The sequence below is a fragment of the Xenia sp. Carnegie-2017 genome, unplaced genomic scaffold (assembly GCF_021976095.1).
Source record: "Xenia sp. Carnegie-2017 unplaced genomic scaffold, XeniaSp_v1 HiC_scaffold_22, whole genome shotgun sequence".
In the NCBI taxonomy this organism is placed as follows: domain Eukaryota; kingdom Metazoa; phylum Cnidaria; class Anthozoa; order Malacalcyonacea; family Xeniidae; genus Xenia; species Xenia sp. Carnegie-2017.
In genome coordinates this window covers 1850833-1869424 of record NW_025813485.1, presented here as the reverse complement: position 1 = coordinate 1869424, position 18592 = coordinate 1850833, and the positions used below count along the sequence as shown (strand labels likewise).

Below are 18592 nucleotides of genomic sequence, written 5' to 3'. Positions count from 1 at the left end.
AGTGCCCAATATCCTAAGAGATTCATCGGTTACATGTATTCTACGTCATGTATTGGCGCGACCAGGGGCGCGACGCCAAAAAGACCAAAAAAATCACAATCATTCCAGTATTGGATCAAATGTCACTCATGTCATGTAACCCGGATCAATTCTTTCTATTGACTGGATGGATAGTAATAAAAAGCAATGGTTTCAACTGGACAGTAAATGAAACGTTAATTTCAAAAATCTAGGATGGATAAAATAGCCACCTAACTCAAACGCTTGAGAAAGCCGCATATTTAATAATGCTATTCGTATCAGACGTCACAGATTCATGTGCGCAACATATACAGCCAGCCTATCGCAAAAGAGTTATCGCACGCGGGGAAGTCAGTGAAAAGATCTTTTCAAGTAGGGCTAAGAAGGAAGGCGTACCGATCTTAGAACCTTGACATTCCCAGTGTGACAAGATGAAGAACCTCAATTACGTTTGTCCTATTTACCTCAGTTCAAAACGTTAAACTAATATTGCTAATTATTGCGAAATTGCAAAGAGTGTAAAAGCAACTCAGTTTCTAATAGTTAGGTTATGTTGGGCGAAAATTCGACAGCTCAAACGCCGTATTACATTATCAATCGGTCATTCGACAAAAATAAATGTTTTTCCTCGCTTCGCTGACTTGTACCAGCTATTTGACGGGTTGAAAAAAACTTTCTTAGTTATCTCACTCCGTACCAATAACTAATTTATTATTGCCATTTCAGAGTTTGACTTAAATTATTTCATTGAAGATGTCTCGATTCCATCAATAATGTAAAGAACTGTAGGATGGGAAATGCTCTAATTTGTTTGTTCAAACGTTGGTTTGGCAAGCATGATCTTCGTCTGTTGATGGTTGGCCTCGATGCTGCAGGGAAAACAACAATTTTATATCAACTTAAATTAAATGAACCGATTTCTAATACGATGCCAACAATTGGTTTCAACGTGGAAAGTGTTGAATACAAGAACATTAATTTTACAGTGTGGGATATTGGAGGTCAAGACAAAATAAGAAAATTATGGCGTTTATACTTTCAAAAGACAGAAGGACTAATATTCGTCGTGGATAGTAATGATAGAGACAGAATTGAAGAAGCTAAATCTGAACTTTTTCATTTAATAAAAGAAGAGGATTTGCGTCAATGCGTGATATTAGTTTTTGCCAACAAACAAGATCTTCCATTAGCAATGGGTACAACACAGTTAGCAAAAAGACTAGGCCTGCACACTTTGTGTGGCAGGAAATGGTACATTCAAGCGACATGTGCCACAAAAGGTACAGGAATTTACGAAGGATTAGATTGGTTATCAAAGCAAATACACAGCCGAAATTAATAAAAACATTAACATTGCCAAGGTGTACCACGTATGTACAAGATGTAGGATTAAAAATAAAAGATGTGTCAATCAATGGCATGACAAAAATGTAGATATTATCATGTAAACATCGAGTTAAATCACATTACTGCAATAAGAATTTCTTCGATTGCTCGTAGCATTTATGGGTTTTTCCCAAACAAAAAAACCCCACAAAATTATTAATTGGCTATAAATACTACCTTTGTCACTAGAAGAATTATTATTGTATAGTCGATCTCTCTTTTCAGATTATTTAAACTTTTGAGTGACGATGTTCCGTTCTTTTTCTTTTATATTCAACATTTCGATCACCAACAGATTTGCCGAGTTCTTTGGTATTTAAGTTCGTCATTGATCGCTTTCGGCTTTGAGAATTGTATTCATCTTTTAAGTCCTTGCTATCTTTTCTGTTATCTTTCATCTTCTTTTTCAATTTTTTCTTTTTCTTCTTCTTTGAGTCTTTGTCATCCTTGTATTCGAGAGGATCTTCGTCTTCGGATGCAGAAGGAGTTACAGGTGCACATCCAGTCAATGGCAGCTCTTTTCTCTCTCCATTCTCGTCACGTTCATCCCCTTTAGGTCGCTTGTAGTTCGCAACATGATCAACCCGAATGGTTCGTCCGCCGAGCTAGAGTATAAGGAAAGTGCATAAATATTTTGCATATTCAAATAACTAGGAATAAAACTAAGAAGATATTTCTCAAGATTTATTCCTAATATCATTCTCTAAGACAATAAGTGTTATGTTAGTTGGTGTTGCACGCTACTTAAATAAATTTATTTTACTCAACACAGTTGCATAATAGAAATGGTGGATTGGATCATTTAGACAGGATAAACTTTGCCCATGTGACACTTTAACCTATATGCATAAACTTTGTCAACCTTTATTCCATTTAGATTATCCACAGCTAGAATAGTGCTTCTTTGATCTTCATAACACAAGAAACCATAGCCTTTAAATTTTCCAGATGACTTATCCCGTACTAAGTTTATGTCTACAATTTCTCCATACCTTGAAATTAATTCATCGGTACATCAGATGTAACAGTAATCAGTAAGATGGTCTTTCAGTCTTAACACAAACATTTTGAATGGTAAACAAATACATGTTAAAACTAGACTAGGAAATGTAGTCTGGGAAAGGGTTGTTTTGGGGTTATAGGCAAATGACAGATGTGGTTTCCAAATAAGAATGCTCATTGGATTAAAAACTTCAAAAACTAAGCTACTGCAGGGACATCGTTAATTGGAGACAGGGACATTAATTCATAAGTGCTTGATATGCCATATGAAATTCCTTTAAACCTATTGTTTTCAGCAGATTATAACATGCACGTATGAATATTACAATTTGCATTCAACTGGTAACTGTCCCGAATTTTTCGCGCTTTTTTACGTTTCAAACGTCACGTTTGTCAGACAAAACGTCGGGTTTCAACTGGTAAACGTTACATTTGTTCAAATCGCGGATTTCCAAGTTTGTAACAGCTTTTTCTTATATTATATGGTCAATTATCAAACTTTGCAAATCGCCTAAGATATACAGATGTAATTTTCTGTTGCTACATCATTCTTTCAGTGTAAAATCGTATAAACATGTTACCATCATACTTGGCATTGTTGGCAACAGATGGGGTTGTTGTGACAGAAGGGCCATTAGCAAGAACTTTGTTTTAACTAAGAGCGAACTACTCTTTTGTTAACGTGGTGAAGAGAGCCGTTTGATTATTTATATTTTTGTACAGCTAAATTAACCGCCAAAACAATATAGCGTTCTAAATATATATTAGTAAATAAACCAAACAGATGCATAATTATGCCCACACAACCCGACGTCTGAGGAGACTGAAGAGTTTATCATCTGATTTGTTTATAGAAAGTAGCGTTTCATTGGTCCGATACACGGTATAGATTCCTATAAACCTTACAAGCCTTTGAAAAATCCACAAAATGTTATCCTATTACACATAAATTTACATCAAGCTCAAATGCAGCATATGCTGCAGTACTACTGTACTACTCTACTATACTTTTAACCTTCATCAACATAGAGGATCAAAATATGGATTATATTAAACCCATTAACCAATAGGAATCTTAAATTACACAACCAATAAACGGGCACTTCGATTGTATTCAAACAACCAATGGTGTAAAAGCTTCGAATGGCTTATAAACAGCGGCGCGACTTTCAATAATAACTCCATACATCTTACTTGCCCTCATATTAGGCCTTTGTACACTCGAAGCTATTTACAACGAAGAAACGAAGACTTGGCGTTTGGCATGGCTCGAACAAAGCAAACCGCACGAAAGTCCACTGGTGGTAAGGCTCCCAGAAAGACTCTAGCAACTAAAGCAGCTCGGAAAAGCGCTCCTGCAACCGGCGGTGTCAAGAAACCTCACAGATACAGGCCTGGAACAGTCGCGTTGCGAGAAATCCGTCGTTACCAGAAATCTACCGAGCTTCTTATTCGCAAACTTCCTTTTCAACGTCTAGTTCGTGAAATTGCCCAGGATTTCAAGACAGACCTTCGATTCCAAAGCTCAGCTGTCATGGCTTTACAAGAAGCTAGTGAAGCTTACCTTGTTGGTTTGTTTGAAGACACAAACTTATGCGCTATTCACGCCAAGCGAGTGACTATTATGCCTAAAGACATCCAGTTGGCAAGACGTATACGTGGCGAACGAGCTTGAGCTGCCAATACTCCAAAAATAACACAAATGGTTCTTTTAAGAGCCACCATATTTACAAAAGAATAAAGCTTTTTGTGCTATACATTCATCTTAATCATTTGTTATCAATACTATTTTTTAATAGGTACATTAGTCCTTTAACCAGGGAAGGCTGTACTATCCTTTAATGACTTAAATTTCACTTTTTCCATAATGATCTCAAGCTAATTATTTATCTCCTATTAAACAACTTATATTTGCCAGGCCTAAACAACAATTTTGCATAACACTACAGGAAAAATGTTCATGACAACCACATTCATTTCTATTAGCTAATCACCAAGGAAATTGTAATTATGAATTATGTAAAATGTTAAAAAAACTAAGTGTTACATTAGGAAAAAAATTTGAAATCAATAATGGTTGTTAAGTTATGTTAAGTGTGTTGGTAAACAACATACAATATTTCCCAAATATTGAACAATTTCACAACAACTTCAAAGTCAAACAAAGATTAAGTTAAAGGAATAAAAGCATGCTGACTAAAGTAAAACTAAAACACAAAAAGGTCATTGATAGTGACTTACTGTGAGAAAACACAGAGGACATCTCCTTCTGTCAAATCATAAGGTAATCCCCCTATTTTCATAGAAATGGTTAAAATCATGAGCTCAAAAGTATAATTATAATTATCACACACTTGCCAGAAATCATAAAGGTCTTTTAACAAATGGTAGAAAATTTACAGTATCTATTGAAAGTTATAAATTTACCAATAAATATGTAGGCACTGTCTTTATACTGCCTATGCCATGATGAATCATCTTCAACACCCATTGACAACATTTTCTCATTGAGCTTCTGGATATTTTTTACATTCCTAGAGCCAATCAATACAAATAAAATAAGAGTAGTGGCCAATAGTAGTTATTGATTTGATACAATACAATGACTTTCCATTTCTATTTTCAATAAAATATCAATACAAACAACAACAAACAACATTTGTATACCGGCCAGTATTAATCCCCGCCAGGGGGGTTGACCGGTCCATGAATTTTTCTACTCCAAACGTCTCTATCTCTCGCAATACAATATCAATATGGATGGAAATTGTCATATATTTCTGTAGACAGTTCATATGGATGGAATTTTGTATTCTTCAGACCACAAATGTTGATGTAAATAAATTCACTGTTTACAAGACATCAAAATAAGTTTTCCCCCCACTTCCTTATAATGTGACAAATATTGAAACAGTTGCCACTCAAAAATACTTTTTGTACACGCTACTGAATTCTCAACATTGGAAATATTGATAATTTTGAGAAATATTGAATATTACAAATCCACAACTTTTGCATGACAGTATTCATAAATTTACTGGTAGTTACTGGCATCAATTTTAATTTATAAATGTATGTTAGTCAAGGTGAATTTTTTGTATTCTTTGTGTGCAACATACTTTTGACTCTGAAGATGACTACCACTAAGGTTGTCGAAATGTCAGTCAACAACAACAAAAACAGTCCTTCTCAGGACTATACCAACCTAGATGATCTACATTTACAAACATGTATTCTTTCACCATACAGTACAATTCAATTGTTGGGTTAAAGATGATTTTTTGTATCAACATAAAAAACAACTTATGTTACAACTATGATTCAATTGATATTCTAATGTGGTTGTTTACAAAATTGCTTGTAACACAATTTACTTGTTTCACAATTGCACATGCTAATTCATCAAACTATTTCAATATTTAGCCTTCCCCAATTTAAATGCTCTTTCAACAGCCCTAGTCTCTTGATTAGTGAACATTTTGATTTTCATCTCCATGATCAAAACCTTTTATCTTTATATACAAGGGTTTTTCATCTTCACTTACCTTGATTGCACATGCAACCAAAATCTTATCAAAGATCAGATGTGTTTGCAAATAAAATTATTTTATTCCATACTTTAAGTTATGCTGCTAAGTCATTTGAAACACCAAAAAACTTACTTTAGTACACCAAACAAAACTTATAGTCTCAAGTATTATTGCAATAAAACTTCAGTGTACAAAAGAGTCATAGGTGTTGACATTCCCACCTCCTCCTACCTCTTCACATAAAAATGATCTAAATAGCAATGAGGACATATGTCCTCCAATAGCCATTGGCTCTCTATTAAACAATGGCCTATTTTTATTGAACTGGTCTTTCTATGAAATAAAAAATGGTATATAGAAGGATGAAGGTGGACATACGTTAAGGGATTCATAACTCCACGTACAAAACAATTCTTATTTCACGATTGCCACAAGAAATGGACGATAACACATAGACAATTGAGAAGTTAGTAGCAAGTAATTTATTTTAAGAGTTATATGAGTGCGTGGGATTTCTACGGTCAGCGGTTTACGTCATTACCACATTATATATCTATTCTGTGTCATTACCATTACAGAATACATTTAGCGCTCACAATTTAAATGAGTAATAGTATTGTATGGAGTATAATTGCTTCATTGAAAGAGAACAAAATTTAGTATTTTTATTTTTTACAAATATGAAATTCTAATACTTTTTCAAATGAAGTTCGACAAACTTTTCAGAACTGGGCATCAAAAAACAATACTAGCATTAGATGTCAATCGTGACGGAATATTGTCAAGTATTTCTGAAGACGGTCATTGTATCTTGTGGTCGTCTGATGGTCAAATTGCTCAAGATTTAGATTTGAGCAACGAGCATTGCACTTTGTGCCATCTGCATCCTTTGAATTCCATTGTTTTTGATTCTTCAAATAGTAACACGTTTTATATTTCGTGTGGGAAGATAATTTTAGTGTATGACATAAGAAAATGTTCTAAATCTCAAAGAAAGTACGAGTTTAATACCGATGAAATAAATCAATTGTGTGTTAACCACAGTGGTCGGTATTTAGCTGCTTGTGACGATGCTGGAGAAGTAAAAGTAATCGACGTTCAAGAGTCCTGTCTGTTTAAGACACTCAGTAGACATCATGACAACATATGTTCAACTGTTCAATTTAGACCAAAAAAGTCTTGGCAACTACTGAGTGCAGGTCTTGATTGCAACATTATTAATTGGGATTTCTCGTGTGGGAAACCTCAACAAATATTTGACATCAACTATGATATTCATAAAAAAACATCCAATGAAACATTGCCATTCATCAATCCACCTTTTGTTCACTCAATTTCACTTTCTGAGGATGGCAAGAAATTTGCTGCAGGATTAGGTAAACTTATCAAAAATTGGTATTGCAACTGCATTTTAGTGTTGTCCACATTGGGAACATTGCTGGTCATTCATAATTAGTTCTTTCTTGTTCTATATATAGGTAATGGTGACATTGGACTATTTCAGTTTCATGGCAAAAAGTTTAAAATTATAACAAGTTTAAAAGCTCATGATACAGAAGTAAGCCAAATATTCTTCCACAAATTTAAGAATTTTGAGGAGCAATCCCTCGTGAGTGGAGGCAATGATGGCAGGCTTAAAATTTGGAAAGAAATTACTGATGGTCAAAGTTCAAACTATAAATTATGTTACACCATTGTTCATGGTAGTAAAGTAAACTGGATCACCTGTTCTTCATTTGTAAAAGATAGTATATTTGTTGCAGATCAATCTTTTCATGTAGCTGAATATAGATTGGAGTTATAATATGTACTTATTTATACTATATAAAATTGGACACAATATTCAAACATAGAGGTTTACTTGTGTCGATATGTAATTCAATAAAACACCATGGATAGGCTACATTATTATTGGTATTTTCATAATTTACAAGAGTATTTGCCTGAGTCAACAACTATGACTTAGAAGTCAATTACTTCCTTTTAAACATCTACAAAGGACTTATTTGTTATATATGTAGTAATTAATCACACTATATTCAAACTAAAAATATACACCACCAACATTATGATTACTTTTTGTGTTTGATCAACTTGTTTGACCTTTGCAATGACCTCAGTTAATTGCAATGACCTCAGTTAATTGCAATGCAAGAATGTATTGAACTGTCAATTGTAGATGTGTACCTTATGCACAATATTTGTTTCAGCAAAAATCATCATATTTTGGTGTTTCATAAGGTATTGTTTAAGAACGTACTGTACAATAATAAAAAACAGCTGGATTCAAATAACGCATTTGAAAGTAAATGACAAACTCATACAAAATGATTCTAGTTAAATAAATGAATAGCGATCTCTTATGATTTGTAAGTTTTGAAAGCACCATTAGCTTTATTATGATTGAAATCTGTCAAAAGGCATGTAGCAGAAAATATAGTTTTTTGTTATTTCAAGTGATATTGGCAATGTTGTTCAAGTAACATCACTCATAGTGAACTCAACTAAGGGCACCTCATTGCAATATTACAGTAGAGACAAGTGCTAACACTAAGCCTGTGAGCCTGACATATACAGTTCGTCAATTTACTCTCGCAACAAAATACTCCAGGAGAATAGTTGGGAGAATGAAATCTGTACCAATGCACTTTATATGCGCATCCCATTTTCCTAAATACAAATACCACTAAAGGTTGGGAGCACCATGTTAGATTCATAAATTAGTGGTTACATCCTCGTTTATGACCATTATTCATGATTCAATGCAAAATGTTACTGAATCAAAATATTTCAGAGCATCAATGATAAACTACTTGGTTGTACGATCACCATCACCAAATCCATCACGTGATGATTCAGAATCAGTATGAGGTGTACCTGTGGGTGACGATGGACATGAACTAAGTAAAGGTGTGGTAGCCCTTGGTCCTGTGGGTGTTTTTACTCCGTTCACAATAGGGTTTGACTTGCCAGGTATTGCTAATGGTGATGATTTCACAGGTGTGTGAACACTGGATGAACGTGGAGAGGTTGGTTTTCTAAAGGAGACATAAATATTAATCATACACAGTAAAAAACGGTGTGAAGAAGGAAAGTAGGTCATTAAATATAAATAACATACGTTGGAGTTGCAGGTGTAATTCCTGTTGATCCTAAACCACATGGCCCATTCTTAGCAAGATCTAAAAAAACAAAACTATTTTAAAAACTTTCTTGTTGTTGTAAAATATTCACAAGGAATACAATAACGCTGTAGAAAAAACAACAATTTTGAAAAGCTTGGAAATCGTCGTAACTTGATATGGTCAAAATCGTTCAATAGTACTACCTACATTTACATGGGCAAAAGTTTGAAACTTCCCTAAATAGTAAATATTTCTATAAACAATAACTTGTTCTACCCCTCTCAATATTCTAAATGTCACTCAAGAGTTCTATAATTTTTTGATAGCTCCAACATCAGTTTCAATCGTTCGTTGATGTCTCTTGTAAAATATCCTTTAATAAAGTTTCATATCATTTCTCTAAATAGCTCTATAATATCACGTAATACTTGTACAATATGACTTAATAGTTCAACGATATTTCTCAATAGTAGGCTGTTAATAGATAAATCAAAGTACGAAATATCAATAAATATCTCCCGTACGTAGTTCACTAGCAGAAAAACTGTTCATGGCAACACAGGGTAAAAGAGCTCATAGAAAACGAAGTTAAAACGTAAGACTAAATAAGCGATCATTTATTACAAGCAGATCAGTTGTTTAATTCTGATCTGTGTGCCGTTTCGTGAGATTTTTGATGTCTTTTTACAAAAAGCGATATTATCACTATTCCTTTGAATAATTTATATTTTGACATCGGTATGTATAAATAACACAACAACAACCTGCCTACTATATTTGTTACAACACTTATGAGTTCCATAATACCTCACATAGTTTGAAAATATCAGTTCTATGTCACTCCAAAATTCTACAACACTTCTCAAAATTATAACTATCTCAACATCTTTCTCTTATATCTCTCAATAAATCGACAAGATCTCACACTATAATTCTACGATATATAAGATAAGACATACTGCAAAAATATGATCTTGTAAACTAAAGATTCGAGTTTTATAAACGAGAGACATGATTTAAAAGCAAAATTTCGATTTTATTTCAAAATCATTATCAAGCCAAGTGATTAATTACAAGCAAGCGTGATCCTTAAATCGTTGTTATGTGATAGTTGTTGTTAGATAATGCTTGAAGGTAAATAATCACTTGATAATGACTTTGGAATATAGTCCAACTATTGCATTTAAACCTTGTCTCTTGTTAATATAATTCAAATCTTGAGTTTACAAGATGATGTTCTTTGGAGTTTTATTTTATATTTCTGTTAAATTGTTCGTTACAAAAGATATTTCCCAAAAGTTCTTCCATAAGTTCAAAAAGTTACATGTCCATGGTTCGGCGACAAAGTTGTACATTACAATTCTACTGCAAGATGAGTGGATGTTTGTCTCACTGACCTGTAACATAAGGTTCTAACGCTTTTGGCACCATAGTCTTTGCAATTTCTACATCACTTTCTTTACAATTTGTCTTTTCCAAACCAAATGCCATTCCCATTCGTTTTAAAACTTCGATATCATCATGAATTTCAAATCTGTTGTCGAAGTTAAATAGATATTCAAACCTACAAAAGAACATAATTTATGAAAACAATAAGACTGTTTTAGCTGTTCGTCTGTATAATAAATGTTGCTATCACAAAACATGTTCGATAGGTCTGCCCCTCACTCCCCCCCAAAAAAACAAATTCTCCATAGGCAAGCAGGAATCGAAATCTCTATAGCTCAACAATACCACACTTCACTGTAGCTTTGGTAGTCTAAATAATTGTGCGAAACTATTAAGCTAGGAATCAATATAGTTGGTAGAGATTTTCTCAACTGCATTTCATTACCGATATGGAATTGCTTTGCAACTTACTTATCATTAGAGATACTACAATCGATGACGGTTTTCTTGCTCGTGTTCACGATTATGAAAGGAAGATGAATTGTTGTATCGGAACGAGGTACTCCTTTTTCTTCCTCTGTTTTTTTGTTCCTTTTCACCAAATTTTTAAACGCAATTTGCTTCAAGAAAAATTTACATCATACATAAAATTGACAGAAATAAACTACTTAATTTTTTTCAAGCAATAATCAGTTTGAGAAGAAATGAAGAAACATGCTGATTGATTTTAACCCAATACCATTGACAAACTACCTCAAAAAACCCACTAAACCCACCTGTAATATCAACTCTTGAAGTTGCGTGGTTTTCTGTTTGATTCTTGCTACTTTTTCAGCTCTCTCAGCCTATAATGAACAACAATCAAAATAAAAACAGCAATGTCAATAGTTACATAAATCCTCTCATGTCTTATACTCTACGTATGTACTTAGTATTTCCAGCCGAATGAGATACAAAAAAATGCAAAAAGAGATTTTTCATTCGCAATTTGAGCGTAATTAGATGAGTAAACAGGACAATAGACGGTAAAGATTAGAGATCAAGCTCTTATTTTTCAAGCAAACTGTATATTTTTTCGCAATTCAGCACAAAGGTTTCCAAGCCGTTGCAGTTCGTCAACAATAGTGTCGAAAAGGCAAGCCTCCAGCTAGTTCACAACCACAGTAAAAGACGAAAAGTTACAATAAGTTTAAGACTCAAAATATAAAGCAAGTGATTAGCAGCGTAGAATACCTGTTCCGCAACACTACAAACTTACAAACATCCCAATAATAGTATCGTCAAAAGTTGGAGATGGTACTTAACAATCAGGAAGCTAAAGAGATAAAGACAGGCAATGAGCAGCTAATGAAAGGCAATAGGTATTTCTTGATGATAAGTATAGATATATAAAGCTTGAGTACTATACCACTATATCATGGACGCAGAAAGTTGGGATTGAATTAGAATGAAAACTTTGAGAGTCGCGGATAACCAATTCAAGTTTTGTCCTTTTCTGCTGTTGACATATATACTCGACAGCTGTGCAGAGAGAATATCCAGAGGCAAAAACACAAAACAGCAAAAACATGGTCAGCACCAAAAAATGCTAAACCACCAAGAAACGTTAAACCATGTTAACCGCAGTTGAGAAGAAAATAGGTAAGGCACAGGACAAAAAATCAGGAGGCCAATTAAAAAATTGCACTTTTTCTTGCCCAACCTCGACAGAGAAGAGGTCGGTTGAAGCAAAGGGTAGTTGAGGTTATATTGAATGTCGATATAGAGATCATTTCAACCTGTGCCTGGTGGCGTCACGGCGTTGTTTAAGGGCGAATAACGGAAATAACAGAATGAGTATCAGGCATAATCAGACAAAGACTTAAATCTATCGTCGGGAACATCTTATGTACCGTGGGAAACCTCACGTACCGCGAGGAGCCTCTCATGTAACGTTAGGTACCTCTAGCATACAGTGGGGAACATCTGATGTACTGTGAGACTAGACGTGTATATAAGAACCATCTAAGTTATCGTTTGAATTATCTAGACGTGTATATAAGAACCATCTAAGTTATCGTTTGAATTATCTAGACGTGTTTATAAGAACCATCTAAGTTATCGTTTGAATTATCTAGACGTGTTTATAAGAACCATCTAAGTTATCGTTTGAATTATCTAGACGTGTTTATAAGAACCATCTAAGTTATCGTTTGAATTATCTAGACGTGTATATAAGAACCATCTAAGTTATCGTTTGAATTATCTAGACGTGTTTATAAGAACCATCTAAGTTATCGTTTGAATTATCTAGACGTGTATATAAGAACCATCTAAGTTATCGTTTGAATTATCTAGACGTGTATATAAGAACTATCTAAGTTATCGTTTGAATTATCTAGACGTGTTTATAAGAACCATCTAAGTTATCGTTTGAATTATCTAGACGTGTTTATAAGAACCATCTAAGTTATAAAATCGTTTACAATAAAGGAACAAATGTTAATTACGTACCTCGAGATGTTGACATTCTTGAGCTGAGTTAGTCGGTAATCCTATCCATTTGATTTCTTTTTTTTCTTTTGAAATAATATTCATCGCCATAAGGACATTGAGAGCGTCATAAACTCGCCTTCTGATATTTTTCTGGTCATATTGCTGCACATAATAAATAATAGCAATAAAAACCTTTAGGTAAACCTAGTTTGATCAACCACAAAAAACCTTTAGATCACAAATAATCAACATCAATTTTTACAATAAGAATGTACAAGTCCACATGATGAAAACTCCACCGACTGACCAAGTTCTTAACATAAAAAATCACCTGCTCAGCAGGACTTGCGTGTTTTTCAGGATCGCTAAACTCTTGCACAAGTTCATCAGCAACCTGAAGCAATATAAATAAACAATATCACTGGAATGAAAACAGACTATTGTGTAAATATTTTTACTTTTCCATTTTCTTCTAAGGATTTACGTATACCTCGTTGTAAGATGTCGTTCCCTTTTGTTGGACTTTTTCACAAACTTTCATCGAGAAATGACGTAATCCTTTGCCAACTTTATCGTTAGGAGTTTTAGGGCCAGTAAGTATTCGTTTACCACGCTTTTTTCTTAAGAAATAGATTAATAAGTGATGATTATAACCTCCGCAAGCCATTTATAGAGTAGTTCAGTGAAGTCATGCCCAAATCAATGACTATTTTCAAATATAGCAATGCAACAACTATTTCCTTATATAGCTATTTACTCCGGACAATGACTATGCCCGGCAAAAATGCACAGAACCTTCTGGTATAGTTTCAGAATGGAAAATGGTCGTTGAGCAAATTTTGCAAATAAATAGCTACAAATGAAAAGCATCCTCTAAACAAATTTTGAAAAACCATATGGCTTAGGAAACACAATATTGTTTCATATAATTAGAACCTTTTAGTTTGCGCTTAAAAACTTGAAACATACATACAATACATGACAGCTATTGTTTTAATTTTTGATGTCTTCAACTTACTATCGATGTGAAAAGATCACGAAAGTTATTATAATTAAAACATACAGACAGTTTTTCCCTCTGAGAAAAGCCAAAACACAAAATATAATAGTTGTGAACATTAGAAACGCTATTTTCATATTCAAATCTGAAACAATGAAACAATGTGTCGCAAAATACTACAAGCAAATAATTAGGTATCATTCAAATGAATTATAGTTTGTTAAGCATAAAAATAATAAACCTTTCAACATTATCAGGTGATTCATCCGTGTCTAATCCTCTTTTACGCCCACCAGAGAAGCTTTCACCACTGAAATAAATATTTTACAGGTTATAGAAACTCTGCTCTATAATATTCACATTACACAAACTTTTCTTTCATTTGTGAGGAAAGAATGCCACCAAAGAAGTATGGCTTATTTGAACAGATTATAACTCACAATATACAGATTTTTCACAAAACTAAAGACTGAAACTTTGGTCGATATTCATGTATTGGTTGACAACAATACATAAACATCATCAATATAAAATGGGTATTGATACTGTTTGATAGTAATCTATGACAATATCAGATCAGTAGGTGTAGGAAGGGATTTAAAGATATCATTCAGAATACTTACGTTTGGGGGGGGAGGTTGAACATACTTTAATATAAAGAACATATTTTTTCAGGATGGCAGCCAGGAGGGACAAAGGGTGAAATCTCATCTTTCTTCATGGCAATTTCAAATTGACAGCTATACGTTGTTATCAGCACACCCTATGTGACCAGCACACCCTTTCTGACCTACCTACCCTACGTGACCAGCACACCCTTTCTGACCTACCTACCCTATGTGACCTGCACACCCTATGTGACCTATCTACCCTATGTGACCAGCACCCTATGTGACCAGCACACCCTATGTGACCAGCACACCTATGTGACCAGCACACCTATGTGACCTACCTACCCTATGTGACCAGCACACCCTATGTGACCTATGTGACCTACCTATGTGACCACCCCATGTGACACACCCTATGTGACCCTATGTGTGACCTACCCCTGTGACACACCTATGTGTGACCTGCACACCCTATGTGACCAGCACACCCTGTGACCAGCACACCCTCTGTGACCAGCACACCCTATGTGACCAGCACACCCTATGTGACTAGCAAACTCTATGTGACCAGCACACCCTGTGACCAGCACACCCTATGTTACCAGCACACCCTATGTGACCTGCCCCCCTTTTTTCATACATCCTGTCTTCACACCCGTTTTTACTATATCTTATAAAATTGTGGGGGGTTGAAGATAACTCTAAGAGTGGGATTTTGAATACCTATAAAGGTAGAGGGGTTGAAAGGAGGGTAGGTATATGATAGAAAACATAAATTTTAGTTGTATTTAGTACATCGTACCTGGACCAAGCTCCAGCAGGTGAAGCAACAATAAATTGTTGAGGAGTAGTTACACTAATATGAGTGTGTGGTGAAGATGTTCCTAATACCTGTTTTGAATAAATCAATTCTCATTTTTTAAAATTTTGTTAAATACCTATAAATAACAAAACATTCTGTAAAAAATAAACACAAGCTTTGAAATTTGGTTTCGAGTTCAGCTCTTTTGCTTAGAAAAAAATTTATCCACTATGAAAATGCATAAAATTGATATTTCATTCTAAGGGTTGTTTCAAAGAGAAAAAAATTCATATTGAAATAATGGTACCAATTTGAGAAATATTGATCAATTTATTTAACTGGCTGTGCATACGCATGGTAGCCAAGTCAAGAAAAAGAATATGTTATCATTTGTGTATCAGAGCCTATTGACAATACACTTAGGTAAGTTTTGTTTGTCAAGAAACATTTCATTTCTTATTAAATAGTAAAGTAATCAGAAAAAATGAAACTAAACTTTTCCTTTCTTTAGACTGGTTAGACTATCATAGTTGTTGGAAAATGTCATTTGTACATATGATTTTTACATTTTACTGGCCCCTACCAGCAAAATTTCATTTTTCAATTTCCATCATGTTAATAAAACTATTTAACATATCAAGGATAAAATTTTGTTAAATTGTTTTCTTATTATGGGTGTTTAAAGTTGGTGTTCCAAAAACCTTGCCTCCATTGTGCCATAAAGTTTGGGTCTAACAAAACTCTGACATCATCCAAGATAAGTGGTATTTATAATTTATATGTATATTTTGTGTTCATCGGTCCCTTGCATAATGTCAGAAATATATGTTGTTCCAGACTTTTCTGAGAATGGACAAGGTCTATCAAAAACAGCAGTTTTACCAACTTGATACAGCCATTAAATGACACTGTTTTACCAAATTAATGCCCTTTTTAACTGACATGCTAGAAACAACACCCTACTTTAATATGGCAAATAAAAAATTTTTCTGTAAGGGGCACTTTGAGTAACTAGGCTTACCACTAGAAAAAAATAACAAAATATTTCTTGACATTTTCAAAACATAAAGACTGACCCACAAGAAAAATCACACCTACCATTGGTGATGTTGGTACCGTTTTTGGTAAAATCATTGGTGAAAGTTTGGTAGAAATTACAGTTGGACTTGTAAATTGTTGCTCAACAACTTCAACTAAAAGTAAAATTTCATGCAGAATTTTTAGCTAATACTCAAACAGCATTCTTTTTTAAAATATTTTGTAAAACAATCCAATCCTTTGGTACAACAAGAAGGCGCTATAGTTTATGTTAGGTGTAAGCATGATTAATATAAAGGAGTTAAAAGTTAATATAAAACACTCATTTACTCACAGGCCTGGCACCCTCACCTACCAAATACTTGCACACTATCTCCCCCAACAAAAAAAATTGAATTCAACCACTTGCTCAAACTAAGTTTGGGATAAATTTTCTTGTTACTTCAATCATTCTACTAAGTTTTGTGATCAATTTGCACTTTATTTAATGTTTCTACATAGAAAAAACTGTGAAAACATTAGGAGAGTTCCAAAGTTTATGAAATAAGCCTCAGTTCACCTACCTTTTGGTTCAACCATGCCAACAGGTTGAGTTTGCTTACTAGACATGTTTGACATAACCTGCAACTAAGTCATGTCAAGGAAATACACAGTTAAAAAGCAAGAAACAAAGGGTCCTGTATAGTTTTGAATCATGAATATTTGCCCTACTGAACCATAACAGAATAACATAATCTTCAACAAAATACCTGTGAAAGATGCGGCTTAGTATCGGGAGCTCTTTTTAAACCATTTATAAAAACTTTAACATTTTTGTCTTGTGAAGGCCCTGAAGCATTTTGTAAAGCAGTAGTACCGTTTTCTATCGATTTTATGCCAATATCTGAAGCAAATATACGAAACTGTTAAAAATTTCAATAAATTTCGAGTTTAAATTTAACCCTTTAAACTTAAAACTCCGGTATTTTCCTTCAAAAATTCTGCATCAACCTTACGACTTATTCCTTTTATTTTGTAATTCAATCTCAAGCTTTGAGACGACAAAAGAAAATCATTTGTAAAAAATCACATGTGAAATTTCTATAACAGAAAAGTCAATAGTCACCACGCAAACATTAAATAATTACCGTGGTCTTTCCAAGGATTTCCCTCATTCTCGCTCGCAGTAGTCATGAGTAGACGACGACCGATGCATACAAGTCAGATAGTTTAAAATGATTGATAATGTAAAATTCCCCGTAGCAAATATTTAAGAACCCAGATACTGGCCGTACTTGTCATGAACAATCTTCGCCCTGCTTGAAAACGTCAAGACTTTGTTGAGCTGAGGTTGGCCAAGTCACATAGAAAAATCGCAAATAGTTTTTGCTATAATGTAAGACATTCAACAATTCTTTACAGTTTCGCTCATGTGCAATGGTGTAAAGTTTGACTCTAAAATGTTTTCTTTTCTATTTTCGAGGTAAGTTTGGTCGGTTTTGTAATGAAAATTTCGTTACTCCAGTCTTGATGGAAGCCCCGACAACTGAGCTTCGCGGTGGGGAAAGAACTTGCACTCTGATTGGTTGAAATAATTACGCGCGCTACGATTCCCAGGACTAGGCCCAGGGACTTTCCCGCGCAATTTATTACTAAATTGGTTCTGCTGGGGGTCTACAAAATATATTTATTTATTATTTTTACCAAGGTAACCATACTTGAACTAACCCCTATATTGTTTTACTGATATATACGTGACATGCTGTAATTTTTATCTAATAGATCGTTATTTATCAAGTTTCAATGAAATATTTTAAGCTGAGCGCAAACTCATCACGCTCATTAGTTAATGAATAATTTGTAAGAGGAATGGTGACGAGAGGGGCATGTTAGAGGGGGAGTGAGCGTTACACCCCAGGTTGTGTAAAATATGTATAATAAGTTGGTCCACAAACTGATAGAGAACAAAAAGTTCGATCCGTTTTTAAAATAATTTTTAAAGATAGACACTACACAAAAGTTGGTCACAGAATTAAGAACGTTTAATTATTTCTGGGTGTGTCCCCACGATGACATGCAGATTTTAAGTGTAATGCTTTTTTCTGGTTTTTTTCCACGACATTAAGGCCCATATGACCGTAAGAACAGTAATCACAATAAGGACAGCAGTCAGCGATGACGACTATGCTACGTAAAGAAGATAGTAAAAGGAAAATAGAAAAACATTCTTGCAT

At 34.2% G+C, this 18592-nt stretch overlaps 5 protein-coding genes across 5 annotated transcripts; 3 read left to right on the top strand and 2 right to left on the bottom strand.

Moving 5' to 3' along the window:
* Positions 1–104: 104 nt before the first annotated feature.
* Positions 105–1499, top strand: LOC124445277 (ADP-ribosylation factor 1-like 2). The gene has a single exon (XM_046995989.1). It carries the CDS (start codon positions 812–814, stop codon positions 1358–1360), a length of 549 nt encoding a protein of 182 aa, XP_046851945.1. The 5' UTR covers positions 105–811; the 3' UTR covers positions 1361–1499.
* LOC124445275 (RNA-binding motif protein, X-linked 2-like) lies at positions 1357–6436 on the bottom strand. The gene is made up of 5 exons (XM_046995987.1): positions 6318–6436; positions 4837–4943; positions 4651–4702; positions 2270–2399; positions 1357–2012 (listed from the first exon to the last, which is right to left on the bottom strand). Exons 1-5 carry the CDS (start codon positions 6329–6331, stop codon positions 1638–1640), a joined length of 678 nt encoding a protein of 225 aa, XP_046851943.1. The 5' UTR covers positions 6332–6436; the 3' UTR covers positions 1357–1637.
* LOC124445279 (histone H3) lies at positions 3580–4166 on the top strand. The gene has a single exon (XM_046995990.1). It carries the CDS (start codon positions 3674–3676, stop codon positions 4082–4084), a length of 411 nt encoding a protein of 136 aa, XP_046851946.1. The 5' UTR covers positions 3580–3673; the 3' UTR covers positions 4085–4166.
* Positions 6437–6542: 106 nt separating the features above from the next.
* Positions 6543–8003, top strand: LOC124445269 (WD repeat-containing protein 53-like). Its single transcript, XM_046995978.1, has 2 exons — positions 6543–7315; positions 7418–8003. The coding sequence occupies exons 1-2, from the start codon at positions 6643–6645 to the stop codon at positions 7741–7743; spliced, it is 999 nt and encodes a 332-aa protein (XP_046851934.1). The 5' UTR covers positions 6543–6642; the 3' UTR covers positions 7744–8003.
* On the bottom strand, positions 7671–18335 carry LOC124445265 (transcription factor Dp-1-like). Its single transcript, XM_046995974.1, has 14 exons — positions 17507–18335; positions 17129–17262; positions 16943–17006; positions 16440–16534; positions 15342–15430; positions 14170–14238; positions 13419–13548; positions 13260–13322; positions 12947–13090; positions 11230–11298; positions 10925–11073; positions 10462–10628; positions 9061–9121; positions 7671–8977 (listed from the first exon to the last, which is right to left on the bottom strand). The coding sequence occupies exons 1-14, from the start codon at positions 17550–17552 to the stop codon at positions 8749–8751; spliced, it is 1509 nt and encodes a 502-aa protein (XP_046851930.1). The 5' UTR covers positions 17553–18335; the 3' UTR covers positions 7671–8748.
* Positions 18336–18592: the final 257 nt, after the last annotated feature.